The sequence below is a fragment of the Narcine bancroftii genome, chromosome 1, assembly GCF_036971445.1.
Source record: "Narcine bancroftii isolate sNarBan1 chromosome 1, sNarBan1.hap1, whole genome shotgun sequence".
Lineage (NCBI taxonomy): Eukaryota > Metazoa > Chordata > Chondrichthyes > Torpediniformes > Narcinidae > Narcine > Narcine bancroftii.
The window spans coordinates 292,355,926-292,379,399 of NC_091469.1; the positions used below are offsets into that span (position 1 = coordinate 292,355,926).

Genomic DNA, 23,474 nt, shown 5'->3' on the forward strand with positions numbered 1-23,474 from the left:
CCAAAATACTGAAGTAACAGGAACTGAAGGCTTTTATTTGCAAGAAGTGGACAGCGTCCTTATGATGTTGACTCACACACTCCTGGGCTCGAACTGGGGGAAGGGTTGTGGCATGACAGCCTTTATGGAATAAAGGGGAGGAGTCATGAGCTGACCAGTGAGAGCAGGGCCAAGCATTCAAGGTCATATTATTTACATACACAATAGTGGTTTCACCACAGCTTGTGAACAATTTTATTGAATATCTTCTGAAAGTCCAAACACACAGTGAATGAAATAAACAGTGGCATTTCAAAATCTCTGTCAATAATTTTCAAGACTCCATGAACATGACATCAATGACTTTATTAATATTGTGCAAGCTATATCTTGTCCATTTCTCATGGAACAGAAATCTTATATCATTCCATGGGGATTAAGTATGGTATATCAGGATTCTACAGAGATTACAGACAGGAAAAAAAGCAATAGATGAACAATGCATCAAGATATTAAACAGTTCTATTCCAAGGTCACTTCTCTATTGGCAATAAACAACTGTGACCAACACCTCTTCCCCCCAACTTCTGTGGGTCTAACCACCGTATTTCATTGCCATCAATGTGCCAGAAGCAAGCAACGCAATTATGATTATGAAGATAAGAATTCCCAGCACGGTGGCTGCGATGTTGAGTGATCGAGCTGTAGATCCGTAATGACGAGCTCCTTCTACATCACCCACAACTTTCCGATCTCTGGACTAAAAGAAAACAAGTATAAATAAATAAATAAACATTGGAATAATACAGAAGAAGCAGCCCCCACAACCCACCCCCCCCACCCCGACCATCATATTAATGATGCCTAATTGGGAGTTGTCTAATTGCCTCATTTTGCTGTGGCAATCTCTTAGTTCAAAATACACTTTATTCAATAAAAATTCTAAAATGTATAAATACAGTTCACATTATTCCATTAAGGAAACATGTCAGCAGCTAATACAACACTAAATAGTTTATGGCATTTTAATGCATATTTTTTAATTTCTGCAGGCAAAAGCAGGGCAGCCCTAAACTGTGGCCCTTCCCCATGTATGTCACACAGGTAATTTACACTTACATCTACTATAAACCATGGCAGCTAGGGGGTGAGCCCGGGATGCTGGGATCCACCGCTGAACCCTCCAGAGGTGTCTATCAGCGAAACACCGAGAAAGGAGAGCGCCCACTTGTTAACCCAGAAGATGCTACCACTCACTTGGCTACCCCAGAGTCCAGGCAGCAAGTCTCAGGAGTGCAATAGGTTATTTTTTGCTGAAGCCACTCAGAATCACGAGATACGTCAGCAATTATATAAATGATCATAAATTGCTAAGGGTCAGAAAAAGAGATAGCATAAAAGGACAGATAAATAAATATTCAAATGCAATTAGTGCAAAAAATGTGGTGTTTCACTAGGGTAGATCTTTTGATGGTCCTAGTGTTGTGTTCTGATTAGGGTAACTGAGGAGGTTGAAGGGCCGGATAATTGTTGAAAAAAAAACTATTCTTGAACTTATTGGTGCCAGACATCAGATTTCCTTACCAAGGTATCAGTGAGAATAGATTGTGACCATGGTGATCGGAAAACTTTAAGATATTGGCTGACATTTGCTTTCGTTCCACTTGCTCACATTAGGCCCAGACCCCTCCAAACTCCTCCATCCATCCAATTATCCAACTGTTTCATCTGGTACCTGGTTCCACCACTGTGCCTGGCAGTTTGTTCCACATGCCCATCACCCTCTCTGAGTTCCCTCATGTCCCTTCTAAATCTCACCCCTCGTCTTAAATGCTCTTACTCTAGGAAACTGACACTATTCACTTTATCTATAGTCCTTGTGATTTTATAGCCCTTGGTGAGATTCCCTCTCAACCTTTTATGTCCCAAGAAAAACAAGCCTAGTTTTTTTTTCCAGTCTTTCATAATAATGTAACTTCCCTAATTCTGGGAACAACTTCACAAACCTCTTCCTTACCCTTTCCAACTTTGCATGCTTCTTGCTTGGTGACTAAACCTGCACACAAAACACACACAGAGCTACAACTAAAAACCACTATTAACATGTGGCAGAAACCCGCGAGAAGCAGTGATCACAATCGTCTCTCAATTACACAGCATTACAAGGGCCAAGTAATCGGCGCAGAGACACCTCCAGCCCTCTTGCCTGGGCTTGTGAGCAATGTTCCCTCTAATTTTTAAGTCATCGGTGTGCACACAAAAAAAAACTTATACTGTGCAATTTTTTTTTCTCTGTGACAAAGGCATGTGTGCACTGAATGCTTGTGCAACTTGAAACTGTTTCAAGATAATTTTGTCACAGTTGATCTCCCAGGACTGATAAAACTGTATTGGCATGTTTTAATATAATACAGTATGATTGCATTCTACCAAGTAACATCTTTAGTTAAGATTTTACTCTATATTCTGAACTACTTTGTTTAGTTTGTTGTTCCATTGAATAAAACATCGACTTTTTTTATTTTTACGTGATGCAATGTCGAAATAAATTAACAACAGTAACACCCATTAATTCAAGTAGCTGGAAACACTCTTTCAATTATAAAGCGAGTTGACAAACTCTCCAGATGCTTAATTCGAAACTCTTCCCACGTCGCGCAGTTCCTGTCGGTTTGCCACAGCGTTGCCCGCACGCCTGTGTGCGCTGGGCGCAAAAGGCACACCGTTGAGGAGGACAGGCCCTTTGAGTGGCCTCCCTGTCTCAGCCGAGAAACAGATTAAAGAGTGGTGTATAGGGTACCGTGGACTTAGACTGCATACATCTTAATATTTTAATATTCTAACTTAGAGCTTCCTGGAGAAGCGCTCGCTCGTCTTTACCGTGAGAGCATGGCATGAACGATAAATGAAGGTGACTTGGTGGAGGCTGGAACATTAGGGGCATTTAAGAGACCCTTAGACAGGCACACGGATGAGAGAAAAGTAGAGGGTTACGGGGTAGGGAGGGTTTGGCACTTTTTTTTAAAAGGAGTATATGGGTCGGCACAACAGCAGTAGTGTTCCCTGTACAAACATTGTAGCGAATGGCCGAGGAATTGTTACTCTTGAGGACGCTCCGTCCTTGATCTGACAATGTCCAACCCGCTGTCGCGATGGTCTGGCATGACCACATTTCACACATGCAGGCAGCCGAACGTGTCGACCCGAGAGCCCTTCGGGTGCAGGGAGGAGCACCAACCAGAACTCGGGTCCTGATGCCATGGCCCAAGATCCCCGTGAACCATGACAACGACGGGATCTTATGTCATGAGGCGAGTTGAACAACTTTGTATCAGGGCACTGACACGAACTCACTCCTCAGCCCTTCGCCCCCCGGGGTAGCAGCACCGCGCCCCTCCCTCGTTCACGGGCAACAGCGAGCCAGGTTGTTGCCCTCACGTCGCCCCGCTGCCGACCCGGGCTCCCCCGACTTTCCATTCAAAACTCGCGGCTGGTGGGTCGGGGGAGGATTCGATCCGTAAAACCCCCGGCTCCTCCCTTCCACCTGCCGCCTCCACCCTCCTTCCATCCCACCCCACCTTCCCGATTCCCGCGCCACCAACCCCGGGCTCCCCGCACTCACTTTGACCGAAAAGACGGTGGCGATAAAGCCCAGGCAGCAGCAGTTCAGGTAGGAAAAGTTGAAGAGAGACCAGAGCAGGTGGTCGCGGACCGACACCGTCTTGCTCTCGGGATCGGCTTGCTGGGCAGCTGAATGCGACATGTTGGGGCAGAGGGAGACGTGACTGGAGCAGGGTGGTGTAATGTTGAGTTAGGCGGGGGTAGGGCGTGGGGTGGATAGGGTAGGGCGGGGGGGGGGGGAGGTGTGAGTCACGTTGGGGTGTAGGATAGGATGAGGCTACTATACAGCAGGGCTGGTGGGGTGGGGCAGGGATGAAAGGGGTATAGGGTGGGAATGAGGAATGTGGGGCAGAGCTGTATTACGCAGGGCAGAGTTGGGACTGGGGATGTGTGGGACAAACCTGGGAGATGGTGTGGGGAATGGGGCTGAGACTTGGCCAGTAAAGGGTGACAGGCCGGGGTGCTGGCAGACAAGGGGCAAGGGCGAATGTGGTTTGTGGCTGGGCTGGATGTGGCAGAATTGGTTTCTGGCTCCAATTACCCACCCACCCACCCACACCCCATCTGGCTCCATTCTCACTTGTTTTCAACAACCACCCAGTCTGTCCATTTATACTTCAACATTTTTCCTTCAACATTCAGTCATGATGATGATTTTGTCCTAAAACTCATTTATTCCTTTGCCTCCACTCATGCTGCTTCCCCACTGAGCTCCTCCAGCAGTTTTTGCTATGCTTCAGATTTCAGTATTTACAGCTGGAGGATTACTGGTAATGATAGTGTGTAGTTCACATCACAGAAAGGACATGATCGCACTGGAGAGAGGGTAGAGCAAATTCACTCCAATTATGTCTATGATGGAATGTTTCATTTGTGAACATTCTGGATGTACTGGCTTTGTTCTCCTAGCACAAAGATGGAAAGGTTGGGTAGGATTCTGACAAAATGCCAAGGGGCACAGATAAAGTCTGTGGTGATATGTTAATACACCACTAGGTCACATGTGGTCATCCCGGTGACCTTGTATGCAGTCCAGAGCTACAGTCCAGTCTTCCAGGTTTGTCTTGCAGAGAGACAAGACCTCTTAGTGTACATATTAGTTTATTAAAGCTATCTTATACTCGCACTGCTGGTGTGGTTATTGTCAGTACAGAGTCGATAGCAGGAAGGTTTTCCCCACGGCAGAAGTCAACCACTCAGCACAGAACAAGAGACTTTGGTGCACCAAGTTCATACCATCCTCACTGCCAGTCAACACTATTTCTGACACTAGGACTACTTCTTTCAGTGATTTAAATGTGTGTCTCATTGATTTTTGTGAACAATCTCGCAACATGTTGTAGATATCAACAACTGGAAATAAACCTTGGCTCTCAGATCCCCTTCAGAATTCCTTCCTCTCACCTTAAACGTATGGTTTTGACACCCGTACCATGGAAAAAAATTTTGACATCTACCTCTCACAACCTTATACACTTCTACCAGGTATTAGCAAATAATTTTACAGTTATATTTGATTTTTCCATGAGTGATGAACAGATGTATGGCATAAAATGGTGGCTTAAAGGACACAAAATGGTTGTTCAGTTTAGACTTTGAGAGGATGCTTCATTGAAGCATTTAATGGGTAATTTTCTATAACCTGTATTTAATCGCAATAAAATAGTTTTGCTTTAACCTGGATTACACGTACACATCTCTTGCTGGCTCAGAAAAGAACAAGGAATGCATAATATTTTTTTAACATGGAGCCACTCAGCTTCCTTCACTGAAGGGAAAAGAAAACAGCCCATGTACTCTCTCTCTCTAAAACTAAAGTCTTTCAATCATGGTGGTCAACTTTCTCTGCACTCTCTTCCACATACTTCCCACAGTCTGGTGATCAGAACTGCAGGTAATACTCTATGTGTAGGGCTATCCAATGCTTTGTAAAATTAAAACACCATTGCAAGGCCCTGTGCTGGCCCTGGTGCCAGTTAAACAACTCCCATCTGTCTTTATAAGATCCATACCTCTCAATTCCATGTCTGTTCATGTGTCTATTCAAAAGCAATCCTGATGAGGGGGTTTCAACCCTCCAGCAGATTCTCTGAATCAGTCACAGTGTGAAACAGGCCCCTCTACCTAACTTACTCATGCCATCCAAAATGTCCCACGCATTTTTCCCTTGTTTAAACACACCAAAAGGTCTTTCCCTTGAACTGATACCCAATAAGTGTTCCCATCTTTGCTGTTCCTTACGTTTCTACTTAGAGTCCTGCCCAATGAAGGCAAGCATACCTACACCTTCCTTACCACCCTATCCACAAGCAAAGATCAATGGACCTGAACCCAGATCCATTTGCACATTAAGAGTCCTGCCATTAACTGGGTACTTTCCTCTTATATTTGACCTCCAAAAGTGCAACACCTCACACTTAGTCTGGATTAAACTCCATCTGTGATTTCTCTGTCTTATCTGTCACTGATCTACATCCTGTTCTTTGATTGTCCACTACAATGATAACAACTCTGCCAATCTTAATATCATCGGCAAAATTACTGTCCCCTTTTTCATCTATTTATATAGATCACAACAAAGTCCCAACACAGATTCCTGTGGTCACAAGCCTCCAGCCAGTCCAGATAAAATTCTTGTATTAAATACAGGTTTAGAAAACTACCCGTTTAAATGCTTCAGTGAAACACTTTCTCAAAGTATTCCTGCATCTAAACTGAACAACCATTTTGTGTTCTATAAGCTATCATTTTATGCCAAGAGCAACAAATGAGGTCCCAGATGACTGGAAAGGAGCTAATATTGTTCCTTTGTTTTGGAAAGGAAATGGAAATATTCCAGAAAATTATAGACCAATGAGCTTTACATCAGTGGTGGGAAAACTATTGGAGGCAAGATTCATGCTCATTTTGAAAGGCATGATCAGATTAGGGAGAGTCAACAGAACTTTGCACAGTGAAAACACAGAAATGCTGGAGGAACTCAGCCAGTCTCACAGTGTCCACAGGAGTTAAAGATATAAATGTAGACCCAATCCCAATCGTTAGCACTGTAACAGCATTGTGGTAACCACTACACTGCAGTTAACTAACATTTCAGGCCTGAGCCCCTTGGTAACAAGTACAGTATACTATTATGCAGCAGTACACAAAAGAGCTGGAGAAACTCAGCAGGTCAAACAGTGGATTTTGTATAGCAAAGATAAAGATAGAGAATCAATACTTCAGGCTTGAGCCCTTCATCAAGGTACGGACAAAATATAGGTATGAGGGGATTATTCTTTAGTAAGAGGGTGGTGGCCACATGGAACAGCACCCAGACAAAGTGGTGGAGGCATATACTGTATGTTTGCTTCCTTAAGAAAAACTTGGATAACTCCATGGAGGGAGGGAATTGGAGGGGTATGAGCCCATTCTCGGTGTGCAGATGAAGTAAGCTCAGCCTGAGGGCCTGTTTCTGTGCTGTGGGACATTAAGTCAGTGATTATAAGAGTGTAAGAGTACAATTACGTGGGAATTCACATAAAGATGACAAGAGATGGATCCACCAAGCATGATATGGAAAACCCCAAGATATTCTTAAGTTAAGTTTACAAGGATGACTAGAGAGAGAATTGTGGTCCCATTAAAAATTAGCATGACCATCTGTGTGTGGAGCAACAGATGGGCGCAATTTTAAATGGATATTTCTCATCAATATTTATAGTGAACATGAAAGCCAAGAAACTGTAGTGAAGAAGTTGCAATGTCTTGAACCAGACTCCAACTGAGCAGGGGGGAGGGTGGTGGCAGCCTTGGAGCTTGTAAAGGTGGGTAGGTCCCCAGCACCCAAACAAGTGTACCCTCAGACCTTGTGGGATGCTGGGGGAGAGAATGTGGAAGCTCTTGCCTCTTTGACTATAGGTGAAGACTCAGGGACTGGGAGGGTGGCAAATATGCTGTCATTTTCAAAAGGGCTGCAAAAGCAAGGCAGGGAACTGCAGGCTGGTGAGCCTGACATCAGAGTCAGGAAGTTGCTTGAGGGGTTTCTAAGGGACAGTATCTGTCAGCATTAGGGCAGAAAAAGACTGATTAGAAGGAATCAACATGGCTTTAAATGTGGGAGATCACATCTCACGAATCTGTTAAGAGTTGTTGTTGGGATGAGTGGGAGGATTAATGAGGCCAAGGCAGTAGATGCTCTCTCCATGGCTTACTTAGCAAGGCCTTTGACAAGATCTCATGTAGCAAGCTAGCCTGGAAGTTTAAATCATATGGGATTCATGGTGAGTGGGCCGATTAGATTGAAAACTGGTTTGGGGGAAGGATGTGGCCAGTAGCATGCTACAAGAATTGGTGATGGGTTCACTGTTCTTTGTTTGGATGGCAATGTAGTTAATATGACAAGTAAATCTGAAGATGACATCAAAATTGGCAGTGTTGTGGACAGTGAGCAACGACATCTAAGTTTACAACTGGATTGGGATCAGCTGGGAAAATGGGCAAAGGAGTGGCAAATGGGATTTAACAAAGTCGGCAGATGAATATAGAGGGATAGCGATCATTCAGCAGAGGTTGATTTGGATGTCATCTTTGGCATAGAAACATGGGCCAGAATGGCCTGTCCCTGAGCTGTACTTTCTATATATATATGTCCCAAGTGTGAGGTATTACACTTTGTTATAGTCATACAAGGGTAAGACTTGCACAGTAGATGGTAGAGCACGAGAGACAGTTGTAGAAGAGAGAGACTTGGGAATGCAGGTGCACAGTTTCCTGAAGCTGGTGGTGAAGAAGGCAATTGGTGTGCTTGCCTTCACTGGGCAGAGTGAAGATTGAGGCATCAGAATTAAGATCCAGGAGGCAATGATGAGACCACATGGTATTGTGTGCAGTTGCAGTGATCCAGTTAGAGGAAGGATGATATGAAATTCAAAAAGGTGCAAATAAGCTTCATCAAGATTGCTGGAACTGGAGCAATTGAATTCTAGGGAAAGTTAGAAGGTTACCAAGGTTTACCAGGATGTTGCTGAACTGGATCCCTATGAGTTTTAGGGACAGGTTGGACAAATTTGGGTTGTTTTATCTGGAGCGCAGGAGACTGAGAGATAACTGAGGTTAATAAAATCAAGAGAACCATTGATGGTGTGCACAGTCAGGATCGTTTCCACAGGGCAGAAGCATCACACACTGGAACACATGTTTAAGGTGGGGGGGGGGTCATTGAAGGGAGATGTGTTACACAGTGCTGGGTGCAGGGGATCGGCTGTCAGTAGAGGTGTTGGAAACAGATACAGTACTGTCTTAGCATTTAAGGCTTCTAGTCAGTCCCCCGAATATGAAGGGGATGAACAGCGAGCTATTGGTGAGCAGCTGAGTCTTAATTTTATTTGTACAGCATGTTTCGCAGACACCTGAGCAGAATGTGTGCTGTGTTCTATGGGGTTTAACACAGAGAAGGAGAGAAGACCCAGCTTCTGAATTCCCTCTTCCCAGAGAGAGTAGCGGGACATTTAACTTAACCAACTGGGACAAACTCAAGAATCTCCATGGCCTGGAAATCATCTCCACCTGCAAAGCCACTGGGAGAGACATAACACCTCCAGCAAACTCTGAACCAGAGATGTAATGCCCTCTGGGAGAACACTCCCATTTAACTCACCTGCAGAGATTTCATGGCAGGGCCAGATGAAAGCCAACAGATGCCCCAAGCACAGCCCAACAATGGTTCCCCCTCGACCCTTTCATTGTCTGACAAGATATTAAAACTTAATAAGCGCTGAATGTGAAATACAGATTAAAAATCCGTTTTCTTCCAGACCAGACCCCACAACTATATTAAATAGAACCTGTATATATTTTTGTTCCTTTTTTGGGGGGGAGAGGCATTTTGTGGGGCCCCGGTTCTGCTGTGGGGGGGGGGGGGACCTCTATTGAGACCCCTTCCTTTGGTTTATTCAGGGCTTCGTGATGTGAGGTGGACGGGTGGGGTTGCCAATGCAATTCATTTATCTGGTTAATTACAGACGACAGTAAAGTCACCCAGAGAGATGGAAATTCTGTCCACCCCCCCCAGGCAATAATTCGGACAGTTGCAGGGGATTAAATCCCAGTGCTTTCAGACCGGGGATTTATTGAACGCGACAAAAACCGAGCCTCCCGCTTTGAGTCCGGCCGCAGGGACACGCCCGAGGATTCATCACACTCGCGGCTCTAACTTCGAGACTAATTCAATGAGCAGGGGTTGCATTTGGAATTTAGCCCAGCCCAGCCCAGTGAATAAATCTCGGGTCGCCGGGTCTGAAAATGCCCGCGGGGATTTAACCTGACCGCGGACAAACACCTAAGATTCAAGGCGCCCGCTCTGAGAATGAACCCGCACTGGAGAATCACGGGCGCCCCGCTACCATTTAATTCGCGTTTGGTGTCGAGCTCGTCGAGGGCACCGGGAGATTGAAGGTACCCAGTGTCAGAAATAAAACTTCTCACACATGAGTCTCTTTAAAACTGATGACACGACAAGCTTTATTTACAAGTCTGCAGAGTTGGACTCAACTGGCTTCTCACCAGTTAAGCCCCGATACATACAGTGCATTGATTTTTATACCCTTATTGTTTGCCCTTCCCCTTCTTATTAATACTGTTTTAATTGGTTAGTATTGCAAAAGCATTCTAAGTATAACTGCATTTTTAATTATCACGTTCGTTACGTACGCTGCGAACTCTACATACACTAAATTCTGTTTCTCACCCTTCTTATCAATCTTTTGCCTCCTGCATGTCTCTCACTATGACCATGAAAAGATATGTTTAAAAAAAACATATCCAGCTGAACCTTTTGTCCTTGGCTGCTAGTAAGCTCCCTGTCCGTTCTGGCTTCCCTTTTTATGATTAATCATCACATTTTAACTTAAGCCATTTTAACCTAAATTCTCTATATATAACACCCAGAGTGGGCAGAACCAACCAATTCAACTCCTGGGGAAATGGTCCCCCACGGCGACGCAACGAAAAAATACCAACACTGACACCGAGGTGGAGGATTGAACTGCGGCAACCCCCCTCCACCACGCTTGGAGATTTACCAGCGCCCCGCGTACGGTATAACACTCAAAGGAATCACAGACCGGGATCAACTCCCTGCAGACTGATCGCCCGAGGAACTTAACCGTCCAACGAAGAACGTACCAGGAAATCTATTAGAATATTACAGCACCGAAACAGGCTCTTCTAGTCTGTACCGAACTATTATTTCTGCCTCATCCCACTGACCTGCGCCCAGTACCTCTATACCCCTCCCATCCATGCACCTGTCCAAATTCTTCTTGAATGTAAAAAATTGAGCCTGCACCGTTCTTTAATTATTACCATACTGACTGCTCAAGATGCTCAGATATTGTACATTGAGACATTAAGGATACACTTCAGCTAGTAGCTCGTTCCACCCACCCCTCACCACTCTCTGTGTGAAGAAATTCCCTCTAAACTTTCCCCCTTAATCCATGTCCTCTGGTTTATAGCTCCCCTTTTCTCAGTGGAAAACAAAACACGAGGAACTTAAACAACCCCTCAGGATGACTCCCTAGGATTTAACCCATTGATACTCTGCCTTTTTCTTTCCACTCACATCCCACTTTAAGTAATCCTGATGCCATCGGTGCTCTGTGATTAGTAAGGGATTGCTTAAGGTGAGTCTATCTCAGGTGAGCAGGGTGCGCACCCGACCACTCATCCACCCCAGCCGCCCCCGGTATCCACACCCCAGCCCCCGGGGAGCGCGCCCGGGTAGCCACACCTCAGCCCCCTGGAAGTGCGCCCGTGTATTTGTAGACGTTTCATCGGCTCTGAGGGTCATCTCTCCATCTGTTGACCCTCGTAAACACGAGTAGGGAACCAGGTCTGAGTAAAACCCACCCCTGGCGTGTCTCTCCCCCTCACTGGGAGGAAGTCCCCCGTCCTTGCCCAGTGCCCCTCGGCTCGGGGTCTGTCCCGTTCGGGTTCTGCCTCGCCTCGATTGTAAGCACCCATCCCAGTTCCTTTCCCCTTGGCCACCACCACTTTGCACTCACTTTGACCGAGAAGATCATCGCGGTGAGGCCCAAGCAACAGACGTTCATGTAGACGAAGTTAAAGATGGACCAGGGCAAGTGGTCGTGGATCGGGAGGGTGCCCGGCGCCGCCTGGACGGAGCGGGGACTCATCGGGACCTGGTCAGTTCTGTATTCCATCCTGGGCTGGTGGCGACTGAGAGAGCCGAGAAGAACGGTCAGAGTGGTATGGGAAAGGCGGGGCTCTCAAAGGACAACGTTGGGCGAATTGGAGGTGGGGGAAGAATTGCACAGGGGTGTGATTTCACTTAAAGAACGAGCTGGTGTTAACAGGGAAGATATGACAGTTCTGGCCCAGAAGCAACGATTACATTAGTGTTATATATTCTCTTAATTACTTTTCTTCCTTTATCTTTTTTGTTGTAATTTTATTTGATAGAAAACAGTCTGTAGCTGCATGACCATAAATAGTTGTTTGGCCAGAAAACTTTCTGTAGCTCTTCCCATGGTAGATGAATTGTGAGCAGATCTGTTTTTGCCCTTGGCCAATGGCACAAGCCCAGAAGCCAATGTGCTCAACATTTGACCAGATGAGCCTTTTCTGCGCTGTGTGATTGTCGGTGGAAGCAGAGAATTTGGGAGAAAAGAATTACATCATTCCAGAGTCGACTTAGGGAACTGCGGGTGATTTTGTAGAAAATGTCAGAGGATGGAAAGAAAAAGTGAAAAAACTTTGTGCAGAGAGACCTGGGAGTATTTATGCATGAATTGTAAAAAGTTAGTTTGCAGGCCATCAAATCCACGCTGCTGAAGATCCCACTGCGCTGGGTAGGTCACGTCTCCAGAATGGAGGACCATTGCCTTCCCAAGATTGTGTTATATGACAAGTTCTCCACTGGCCACCGAGACAGAGGTGCACCAAAGAAGAGGTACAAGGACTGCCTAAAGAAATCTCTTGGTGCCTGCCACATTGACCACCGCCAGTGGGCTGATATCGCCTCCAACTGTGCATCTTGGCGCCTCACAGTTCGGCGGGCAGCAACCTCCTTTGAAGAAGACCGCAGAGCCCACCTCACTGACAAAAGACAAAGGAGAAAAAACCCAACATCCAACCCCAACCAACCAATTTTCCCCTGCAACCGCTGCAACCGTGTCTGCCTGTCCCGCATCGGACTTGTCAGCCACAAACGTGCCTGCAGCTGACGTGGACGTTACCCCTCCATAAATCTTCGTCCGCGAAGCCAAGCCAAAGAAAAGTTTGCAGGTGCATTGGGTAATCAATGGCAGATGTGATGTCAGCCTTCATTGCTAGAAGGTTTGAATTTATGAGCAAGGAGATTCTGCTGCATTTGTACAGGATGCTGGTGAGGCCCCACTGGAGTACTAGCATGAGGTCCTGCTCCTCTGAGTTGAGAAAAGATGTACTGGCTTTGAAGGTGGTTCACCAAGTTGATTCCAGTGTCACGGTGATGTACCGACCTGCGTTGGGAGCGGTGCCAATCCCGCTGATGTGATAAATGATGCGGTGTGAGAGGGTAATAGTGCTCACGCGTGGGTGTGTTAAGGGTCAGTATACGGGTGAAGCTGACTGAAATGAGGGAGTGTATTATTTGTTTGTGATTTGAGTAAATTGGGCATTACCACCAGAAATAGCTGGATTAGACCATGGGAAGTTTAGAAGTGTAGAATGGTAAAGGATAGTACGAGTGTGGTGATACACCTCTAGCCTACTGCAGGGGGAAACCACTGTACCTGCAGGAAGATCACTGGAGGACAGACAACACCTGGCCGGCTGTCAATCAGTTGACCTGAATGGACCAAACCTCACCCGGCCGGCTGCCAATCATCCACCCGGGATATAAGCCACATCCGGACCCCTCTTGAGGTCAGTCACTCAGGAGCAGGGCACAGCTAGCTAAGCAGAGACTTTAAGCTGAATAAAGCCTGTTGTTCAGTCTTTGAATCTTGTGTCTGCTTACTGTCATGGCAGTGCATCACAATGGGGAGTAAACATTGTTGTGTTTCTTTTAACACAAGCGGCCTGAATGTGAAAGAGAACAAGCTTGGGGCGAGGATAATAGAAATTCTGCCTGGCCCACAGAGAAAAGAATCCCAGGGTTGTACCTGATGTCGTGTATGTACTGACAGTAAATTTGACCTTTGAACCTGGCATATTGGTTTCAATTCTGACCACCTCATTATTAAGAAGCGTAAAGAATTTAACCCTGCTAAAGCTGTATTATGGAAGAAAGGATATAAATTTGTGTTTAGATACCCTGCTACTCTCAAGGTTTTTTAAGGTGAATTATCAAACCCAGTTTTTTACTGATGAAAATTATGGTCTTCTATTTGTTAATTCATTGCCTAAAAATAAGCAGAAAAAAAGTCAAGATCAACTTTCTCAACAATTGAAGCCAACCTAAGAAGAGAAAGATGGTTTACAGAAGGTGGAAAGTCATGAACCAACTGAAATTGATATTGATGATGACCAAGTTAACAGATTTGCAAGCTGTGTATGATACTTGAAATGTTTTTTTTAAGTATTGTTGTTTTTACCTAATTGTTCTGTTCGGGGCAGGTGGTTTTGTTTGCTTCTCCTTCCGAAGTTGTTGGCCACTTGGTGATGTTAGTCACTTCCTGTATAATAGAGGGCGAGTAGTATTGCTTGTCAGTGTTTTTTTCTTTTGGGGAGGATTTTATATATATGAAACTGACTGCTACAAAGAAACACACACACTCGCCGTGGGAGGTTAGCTTAAAGATTTATTGAGGCTGGAAAGGGTCCTTTTATACAGTTGGAGTTCCTGCCATTTGTTTGATTGGCTGACATCAGCTGCATGAAAAAACAATAATGGGTGGGAACATTCTTGCATGTGAATACCCTTCTTCCCCAACCTGTTATTAATCTGTTTGCTGGGCAGCTTGACCAGTGCCATTTTAGGGTTGCTGGTCTTGTACTGCTCCAGCTTTCAACCATGCTGGTTCGTTGTGTTAAGGGATGTGTTACAGTGTGTTATGCTGCTGTTTACTATTGCCCGTGCTGCGCGATGTGCTGGCTTGATCTCCGAGGTGGCAGGCCGCCCCCCATGCGCGCGCGCACAGACACACACACATACACACACACACACACACACACATTTTTAAAGGTTTCTTTATTTTCTATCTAGGAGATGTATCTTAGTTGGCAGTTTAACCTTGGACAGGGGTCCCATCCCAACGGGTGGCGGAAGTTCTACATTTATGATATTAAATATAATGGTGAGTAAATTAAATTTTGTGACATTTAATGTTAATGGGCTCAACAATGCAATTAAGTGAAAGAGAGTTTTGGCTTACAATATAAAGTTGAAAGTAGATATTGTTTTCTTGCAAGAAACTCATTTGACTGAAAAAAGAATATCAGAAATTGAAAAGGGCTTGGGTTAGTCAAGTTATTGCTTTCAATTCAAAAGTGAGAGGAGTTGCTATTTTGATTAACAAGAAATTACCTTTCAAATTAGAATCAATTGTTTGTGACTCAGTGGGTAAACTTTTAGCAATTGATTGTCAAATTTATTCAGAATTTTAGACACTTATGAATATTTATGCACCAAATGTTGATGACGACAAATTTATTCAAGAATTCTTTTTTAATTTGGCGCAGACATATGGAAAGGTAATGATTGGAGGGGATTTTAATTGTTGTCTGGATCCATTATTATATAAATCTCCAAAAATAGTGACTAGATCCAAAATGGCAAAACAAATTTTGGTATTAATAAAGAAAATGAATTTAGTTGATATTTGGAGAAGGTTGGTGAGGAAAAAGATTTTTTTGTTTTATTCATCCTGATATAATTCTTATTCTAGAATAGATTTTTTAAATTATTGGCTCATTTGCAAGGACATGTAGTATCCACTGAATATAAAAGTAGAATATTGCCAGATCATTCTCTTTTATTATTAACATGTACAGCTTCAGAAAAAATAGAAATTACATTTAGATGGAGATTTAATTCTTTATTATTAAGAAATGTAGAGTTCTGTAATTTTATAAGAGATCAAATACAACAATATTTACAAACAAATATACATTCAGTTAATAGTAAATTTGTTTTGTGGGATGCTTTAAAATCATATTTAAGGGGACAAATTATGAGCTTTTCAACTAAAGTTAAGAAACATATTCTAGCAAAGTGGATAAATTGGAAGAGGAGATGGAAAATTTAGAAAAAGATTTACAACAGAATTCAATGGTGACTAAAAAGATACAATTGATAAATAAAAAATTGCAATATAATTCATTACAGACATAAAACAGATAAATTATTACAAAGAACTAGACAAAAATATTATGAATTAGGGGAGAGAGCCCATAAAGTATTGGCATGGCAATTAAAGACAGAGCAAACCTCTAGAACAATTAACACCATTAGGAAAGATTTACAAATTACATATTAAACCCATGATATAAATGATGCTTTTAATGAATTTTATATGAAATTATATACATATGAATCTGAAAAAAGATGGGGTGAAAAATTATAGATTTTTAGATGACCTTCAGTTACCTTTTTTGAGTATTCAAGAATGTAATGACTTAGATGCTCTTTTTATTTATAAAGAAGTTAGTGAAGTGCTTAAATTAATGCCTTATGGGGAATCCCCTGGTGAAGATGGATTTACATTTGAATTTTATAAAAAATTTCAAGACTTAGTAATACCTCTTTTGATGGATGTATTGAAACAAGCAATGGAAGTTCCTTCTTTACCGGATTCTTTTATTACTGTTATAACTGTTATTCTCAAAAAAGATAGGGATCCTTTAAATACTTTAAATACTGGATCTCATAGACCTATCTCTTTATTAAATGTTGATTATAAAATTGTAACCAAGGTTCTAGCAAATCAATTATCAAATTACTTACCAGGTTTAATTCATTTAGATCAAACTGGATTTATTAAAAATAGTTATTCTGCAGATAATATTGAAAAATTAATTAGTTTGATTCATATTTCTCAGGATGAATCCAACTTACCAATGGCCTTATCATTAGATGCTGAAAAGGCATTCGGTAGGGTAGAGTGGAATTTTTTATTTAAAGTCCTGAAAAAATTTAGGTTTGGACCAATGTTTATTAGTTGGATTGAATCTTTATATAGAAACCCTTCTGCCATAGTGGTGATGAGTGGCCAATGTCTTTGACTTTTTTATTAGAAAGATCTACTAGACAAGGTTGCCCTTTGTCTCTGGCACTGTTTGCATTAGCTATTGAACCTTGGTGCAATTGATAAGACATGATAACAATATCAAGGATATTAAAGTGAAATCTGAGGAGTACAAGATCAGTTTATTTGCTGATGATGTTTTGATTTATTTAACGGAACTCCAAAATTCCTTAATAACACTGTACGAAAGAATGAAACAATACAGTGCAATATCTGGTTATAAAATTTATTGGGAGAAAAGTGAGATTTTGTCATTGACTGATGTGGATTATATATTTAAATGGACAGAACAAATTAAATATTTAGGTATTAAACTGGATAAGATTTAGATCATTTATATGATTTGATTTATCTTTATTTTATAAAATTTAAAATGACTTAAATAGATGGAAAGATTTACCTATACCATTAATAGGTGTTAAGATGAATATTTTTCCTCAACTAAAATATCTTTTTCAATCTATTCCTTGTAAAGTTCCTCAAAAATTTTTTCAAAGATTTGAAAAGGAAGATTTTGTGGAATGATGAAATGGCTAGTGTATCTTTACCAAAATTAACGGAGGTATGATTTGTGAGGTTTGCAATTACTGAATTTTCAAACTTATTATGAAGTGGCACAAATGAAATTTATTGATAGAATATTTGATTTGGAGAATTCATTAGTATGGGGTAATATTGAGTTAACTAAAATTGGTGAGAAGAAGATGGATCATTTTATTTATAAATGGAATACTAAATTACTATTTATTTATAATTCTCCTACTTTGAGAAATTTAATTGAATTATGGAGTATGATAAATGAGGAAATAGGTACACGGGAACTTTTCAGGTATCAGAATAAACTTTTTCCTTTTATTCTTAATAATCAACTTTTGAAAATATGGGATCAGAAATGAATAAAGACTGTACAAGATTGCTATGAAGATGGACATTTTATTTCCTTTCAAAGAATGAAAGAAAAATATGAAAAACCACAAAGTACCTTTTTTGTTATTATCAAGTTAGAGTTTTATTATTGGATAATTTTGGACATGCAGTCAAAATTTGAAATTCTACTTATGGACAGCAGGAAGAAAAAATTTGCATCAGAAATGTATCCATTATGACAGAATAAAATGCCTAAAATAGATTTGCATAAGTCTAGATTAAAGTGGGAAAAATATTTTGGAATAGAAATTGATCAGTAAGACTGGAGAAATTTATGTAAAGATAATATGACTAAGATTGTCAATGTGAGATATAGATTAGTTTATTATAATTTTATACATTAGTTATATTTAACTTCTGAAAAATTAAAGAGATATAATTTAATATCTTCTTTATGTTTTTGGTGTCATAAACATTGTACTTGGTCATGTGGCACAATTAAATCTTTTTGGACGCGTCTTAAGGAGGTTTTAGAGAAAGCTTTGAAGATTAAATTGTTGATGGAACCAACATTATTTCTATTGTAATGTTAAAATTTTGGGTTTGAAATTGAGATTAAGTAGGTATCAAATTCCGCCTTGGCTATAGCGAGAAAATGTTTAGCGATCACATGGAAAAATGAGATTGATTTAAGTTTGCAATGATAGCTATGGAATGGAGATCATGTATTCCATTGGAAAAGATAACATATAATTTACATGGTAATTATCTTTTTTTATTGGAAAATGTAGAGCCCTTATTTGGATTATATGGGGTTAAAGTTTTGAACGTTCTTCGGTCCATTGTGGGATGTTACCCTATTCCTTGGCATTTAATTATGTTATTGATGGGTCTATCTCCTTCCTTTCTTCTGTCTTTGGGGTTAGGGGATAGTAGGGAGAGGGAGGGGATTTGGGGTGGATGGGAGGGAGTGGGGGAGGAGGAATTTGGTATATGCCACATTGATTTTTGTGTATGAATTATTATATTTGAAGATAATGTGGCTTAAAATTTTAAATAAAGTATTCAAAAAAAAGTGATGAAGGATAAGAGGTGATTTAAAAGAGGTGTATAAGATTATAAGGGACAGCAGCACTTTTTTTCTGGGGAAACAACTTGATCAAGAGGAAAGTTTAGGGGAGATGTCAGAGTTAAATTTTTTTTTATATACACTGAGTGTGGTGGATGCCTGGTGGTGATGGAAGCTAATACAATTTATAACCTGTGAGGTTGGGAAAGGTTAAATGGTGCTGGAATAGGTGCATTTAGGTCAGTGCAATATTGTTGGCAGCACTGTGTTGTATTATTAAATGCTCTACGTTCTGCAAGTGTGAATCCTAAATTGGGGCAAGGGCAATTTTGACAGGATGAGGCCAGAGATAGCAATAGTTGACTGCCCTTGGATGATCGAGAGGAGGAGCACACCTGTAAATGGTAGGATTTCAAGAGTGTGATAAGGAAGGTCCAGGGTGAATGTTTTCCCAGTAGGGTACAGGGCAGGAATTGCAAAGTAAAGGATCTCTGGGTAATAAGAGTTATAGAGGAACAAAACCAGAGGGAAAAGAGTTGGCATCCATCAGATTCCGTCAGGTTCAAGGGAGTCCTTGGAGAAGTACAAGAAATGCATGTGCAGAGTGAAGAGGAAAATAAAGATGGCTGAAAAACATTTTGAGGTGGCTTTTTCATGCAGTGCATGGGAGGATCCAAAAATATTTTGTGTATATTAAAACCAAAAGATGTCATGAACAGATAACATGCATATTTCAGGATGTTCTTCATTGAATACTGTTTGGCATCGTCCCCTCAAAACTAATCATCAAACTCCAAGACCTCCGGCTCAACACCTCACTGAGTAATTAGATCATGCATTTCTTCACCTCCAGACTACAATCAGTGAAGATTGGTAAGAACATCTCCTCCACAATCTCCATCAATACCGGAGCACCACAGGGCTGCATTCTTAGCCCCCTGCTCTACTCTCTTTACATCCATGACTGAGTGGCTCGGTAGAACACCACCATCTACAAATTTGCTAATTATATCATGGTAGTGGGTTGTATAAAAAGGGGCAATGACTCAGCTATCAGGATGGAAATTGAAAACTTGGCTGAATGTTGTGCTAACAACAACCTCACATTCAATGTCACTACCATGGTATTATCAGCAAGTAGGAAAGGAAAACCAGAGGTGTATAATCCAGTGATCATTGGAGGGTCAGGGGTGGACAGAATGGGCAATTTTAAATTCTTGGGAGTCACTATCTCGGGATTCATACATACGGCTGCTCTTCATTGACTACAGCTCAGCCTTTAATACCATTATTCCCTCAGTGCTGGTCAAGAAGCTACAAACTCTAGGCCTCTGTACTCCCCTCTGCAATTGGATCCTTGATTTTCTTATCGGAAAACCACAATCAGTATGAATTAGAAACAATATTTCCTCCTCACTGATTATTAACACAGCTGCAACCCAAGAGTGTGTGCTTAATGTCAAGATGATCCAGAGCTGAGTGGATATTGCGTCTACTGAGGAGCGATTGTTATCTTATCTCTGCAAGTCACTAATTACAAATCAACAGCAGTAGTATCACTAAGGTTGGTGCCACCCTTTCCCCCCCTCCATGGACCTCTTCCTGTACCAGATGCACACATGGACCTTCTCCTGTACCAGATAGATAGACTTCTCAGTAATGTTTTTTATACTCATTTCTCATAAACCATAATTTCTGTATATCACTGAATGTAATGTGAGATAAATAACTAGCAAAATGTTCGTCTATTATATGAATACTAACAACAAAATTGCTTGTAGAATCTTTATACATTGAATTACAATATTATTAGTTAAAACATTATTAGTAACTGAACGGAAGCCTTTTTTTGATTTTTCTCCTTCTTTTCCTTTAACTACTACTTCATTCCCTAAAAAGTTAGTGACATTAGGTTCACAAATACTAATGACCACAATATTGTAGCTAAAACACCAGAAAATTTGACAAAAGCAGTGACTATAAAAACACCAGCTGTGGCGAAAACAACAGCGCGTGCAGACGAAACCACGTGATTCGAAGTATCATTGTAATTGGGTAATAATGACAGCTCTGACATGAGAAGGTTCAAAAAGTAAATAAGCATCAAGTTTAAGCCTTGATACATGTAAGCTGGGCTTACGATAAATGTTTTTGTGGTTATAACTAACTATAGGGGTATTTTTAGAAAAAAAATACATTTCTGCTCAAACACTGCACAAAAATTTTATAAACCATCATTTTGGTGTCACCTCCTCTGATGGTGTCACCCGGTGTGGTCCACACCCCCCTAGTGATGCCAGTGATCTAAAGCAATGTACACCTTATTCTTGGCACCATACTGTGAGTGTTTCCCCTTCTCCCTCTGTTTATCATGTTATTGTAGCCACTGTGTGCCGTGGAAAACGAAGAACGAGAAAATGATCAGATGTGGTCGAGTTGAAGTTCAGTTAAAGTCATTTACTCAAACAGCCAGACGCAGCTTTTTAAAACCCCACGCGTTCCAAATGAAGTCATCGCATTGTGATGTAACTCGGAATCTCCCAAGCCAGTTCGATTAAGCCTCCGATGAGCCACTACATGGTTCCCCCCCCCCAAGAACCAGTGAAAGGAGGCTAAACCTCTCGTGCTATTACTGTCTACTGCTCTTAGGCGGTCGTCCGTGCCTTCAGATCGAAGGTCATGACAAGGACTGATCGAGGTTGAGATGAGCTGACTTTGGTCAGTCAATCGTAAATGTCTCTGGATGCTCCCCCAGTGTCTGTTACACAAGTTGTACAATTGTTTTGTAGTGCTCTGAAGGGGCCCTCATACGGCCTCTGTAATGGTGGCCCATGTCCACCTCCATGCACAAACACAAACTCACATTTACGGAGTTTCTTTGGGATGAACGGTGTCGTTGTTCCATGCCTTGATGTGGGAATTGGGGCCAATTTTACAAGTCGCTCCCACAGACTTCAATCAGTGGCACCTCCTGTCCACATGCTGCAGGCACGAACTCCAAGGTACAATGAGCAGGACTCCATAAACCAATTCAGCCGATGAGGGGTTGAGATCCTCTTTGGGTGCTGTTCTTATTCCCAGGAGGATCCAGGGCAGCTCATCTGCCCAATCAGGTCCCTGGAGACAGGCCATCAGTGTAGCCTTCATGTGCCTATGGAACCACTCCACCAGGCCATGCTACACTCCACTGTGTCCATCAGTTGCTGGAATGTTTGTGCAGCATTTTTGAGCCCAAAAGACATTCTCAAAAATTCGGAGGGCTGAATGGTGTAATGATGCCAATCTTTGGCTCATCATCCAGGTTTATAGATATTTGGTGGTACACATGCACCAAGTCAATTTTAGAAAATATCCTGGCCCCATGAAGATTAGCTGTAAAGTCCTGTATATGGGGCACAGGGTAGCAAGTGTTCTGCAGTGGTAGCGTCATTGAGATGCCTGTAATCCCACAAGGTCTCCAGCCTCCCTTGGCTTTGGGCACCATATGTAGTGGGGAAGCCTATGGGCTATCAGACCTGTGCATGATTCCAAGTTCCTCCATTTTGTGGAACTCTTGTTTTACAATCCCGCAACTTGTCGGGTGGCAGGTGTTCGCGTTTGGGCGTGTAAAGGAGGTCCTTGGGTGAGGACATGCTGTACAATGCCATGTTTGGGTGTGGCAGTGAAGAATTGGGGAGTGACAATGTCCGGAAACTCCACATGAAGTTTGGTGAATTCGTTCGAGTACTCCACAGCGTCTCGGTGTGGGACGGGTAGCCTGGCTTTTCCAAGACAGAAAGTCTGGAATGTTGTGGTGTTCATCAACCAGCACCCTTCTAAGTCTGCCATCAGTGAGTGGGCTCTGAGGAAGCGACACCCAGCAACGGCCGGGACACAGCAGCAAGAATGAACTTCCATGTGAACTTATTGTCACCGTATTTCTGGGGTTTAGTCCATGTGCCGTACATATGAATCAAACCGTTATTCACCACAGTGAGTGCCGGACCCATGCTCCTGGTTTGGGTGTAAAAGCCTGAAGGAGGAGGGATGCTAATCTCCACACCCATGTCGACTAGAAATTTGCGCTGGGAGAGTTTGTCCTAGATGTAGAGTAGGCTGTAATGGTGGCCAGCCGCTGTAGCCATTAGCAATGACTGGCCATGGCATTTTCCTGGAAAAGTGCAATGGGATTGGCAGTGGCGAGGTCCAGAACCACAGCGTTGATGATAAAAACCCCAGGTGGTTGTCACGGAGTCATGCTTGTCCAGGGAAACGTGCGCCCTTGTTGCCAGTACTTGTGGAGCCTGGGCCTTTGGGTATAATGTGGCACTAATTTCTGTGGGCCTTGAACCTTACTGTTTTGTGCCCCACAGAATGTTTGCATGGGCGGCCACTGTTTGAGTGTTATCAAGGTCCTCATTAGCCAACATGAGGCGGATATCTTCTGGCATATGCTCTAAAAACAACTCAAAGAGCAAGCAAGGCCTATGGCCATGTGCCAGTGCCAACATATCGTTCAGTAAATCCCAAGTAGGTGGTCCTCCAGGCCATCGATATGGAGGAACCATCAGCTTGCTCGTGTCGTGAGAGACCGTAAATCCAGACAAGGAGGGCTTTTAGGACTTTGTACTTGCTGAGAGCTGGTGAGTCCTGAAGGAAAACCACTACTCGACTGGCCATGTCCTGGTTGAGGGTGCTTACCACATGATAGTACTTAGTGGTGTCCA

The 23,474-nt window shown here is 42.5% G+C and overlaps 1 protein-coding gene and 1 long non-coding RNA gene across 5 annotated transcripts in view; one reads left to right on the plus strand and one right to left on the minus strand.

Annotated features, from left to right (window-relative positions):
• Positions 1 to 330: 330 nt before the first annotated feature.
• Positions 331 to 11,896, minus strand: LOC138746356 (dispanin subfamily A member 2b). 2 transcript variants are annotated; one of them, XM_069904556.1, is made up of 2 exons: positions 11,646 to 11,896; positions 331 to 739 (listed from the first exon to the last, which is right to left on the minus strand). In XM_069904556.1, the coding sequence occupies exons 1-2, from the start codon at positions 11,802 to 11,804 to the stop codon at positions 575 to 577; spliced, it is 324 nt and encodes a 107-aa protein (XP_069760657.1). In that variant the 5' UTR covers positions 11,805 to 11,896; the 3' UTR covers positions 331 to 574. The 2 variants fall into 2 exon arrangements, with proteins under 2 accessions (XP_069760657.1, XP_069760659.1); XM_069904558.1 differs by lacking the exon at positions 11,646 to 11,896 and adding an exon at positions 3,602 to 3,784.
• Positions 3,074 to 23,474, plus strand: part of LOC138746369 (uncharacterized) — a 54,314-nt gene continuing 33,913 nt past the window's right edge. Inside the window, exons 1-3 of one of the 3 annotated variants that reach the window (XR_011346918.1) lie at positions 3,074 to 3,290; positions 14,792 to 14,882; positions 19,506 to 19,641. This is a non-coding gene — a long non-coding RNA (uncharacterized lncRNA). Of the gene's footprint in view, positions 3,291 to 10,631; positions 11,265 to 14,791; positions 14,883 to 19,505; positions 19,642 to 23,474 lie in introns of those variants that run through there. The other 2 variants (XR_011346913.1, XR_011346921.1) reach the window with 2 other exon arrangements.

Excerpts from the sequence above, each read along its gene's own strand:
- LOC138746356 (XM_069904556.1), bottom strand. The coding sequence starts at position 11,804 with ATGGAATACAGAACTGACCAGGTCCCGATGAGTCCCCGCTCCGTCCAG. Across the intron at positions 740-11,645 it reads CGATGATCTTCTCGGTCAAA|TCCAGAGATCGGAAAGTTGT; the intron begins GTGAGTGCAAAG and ends GTTTTCTTTTAG.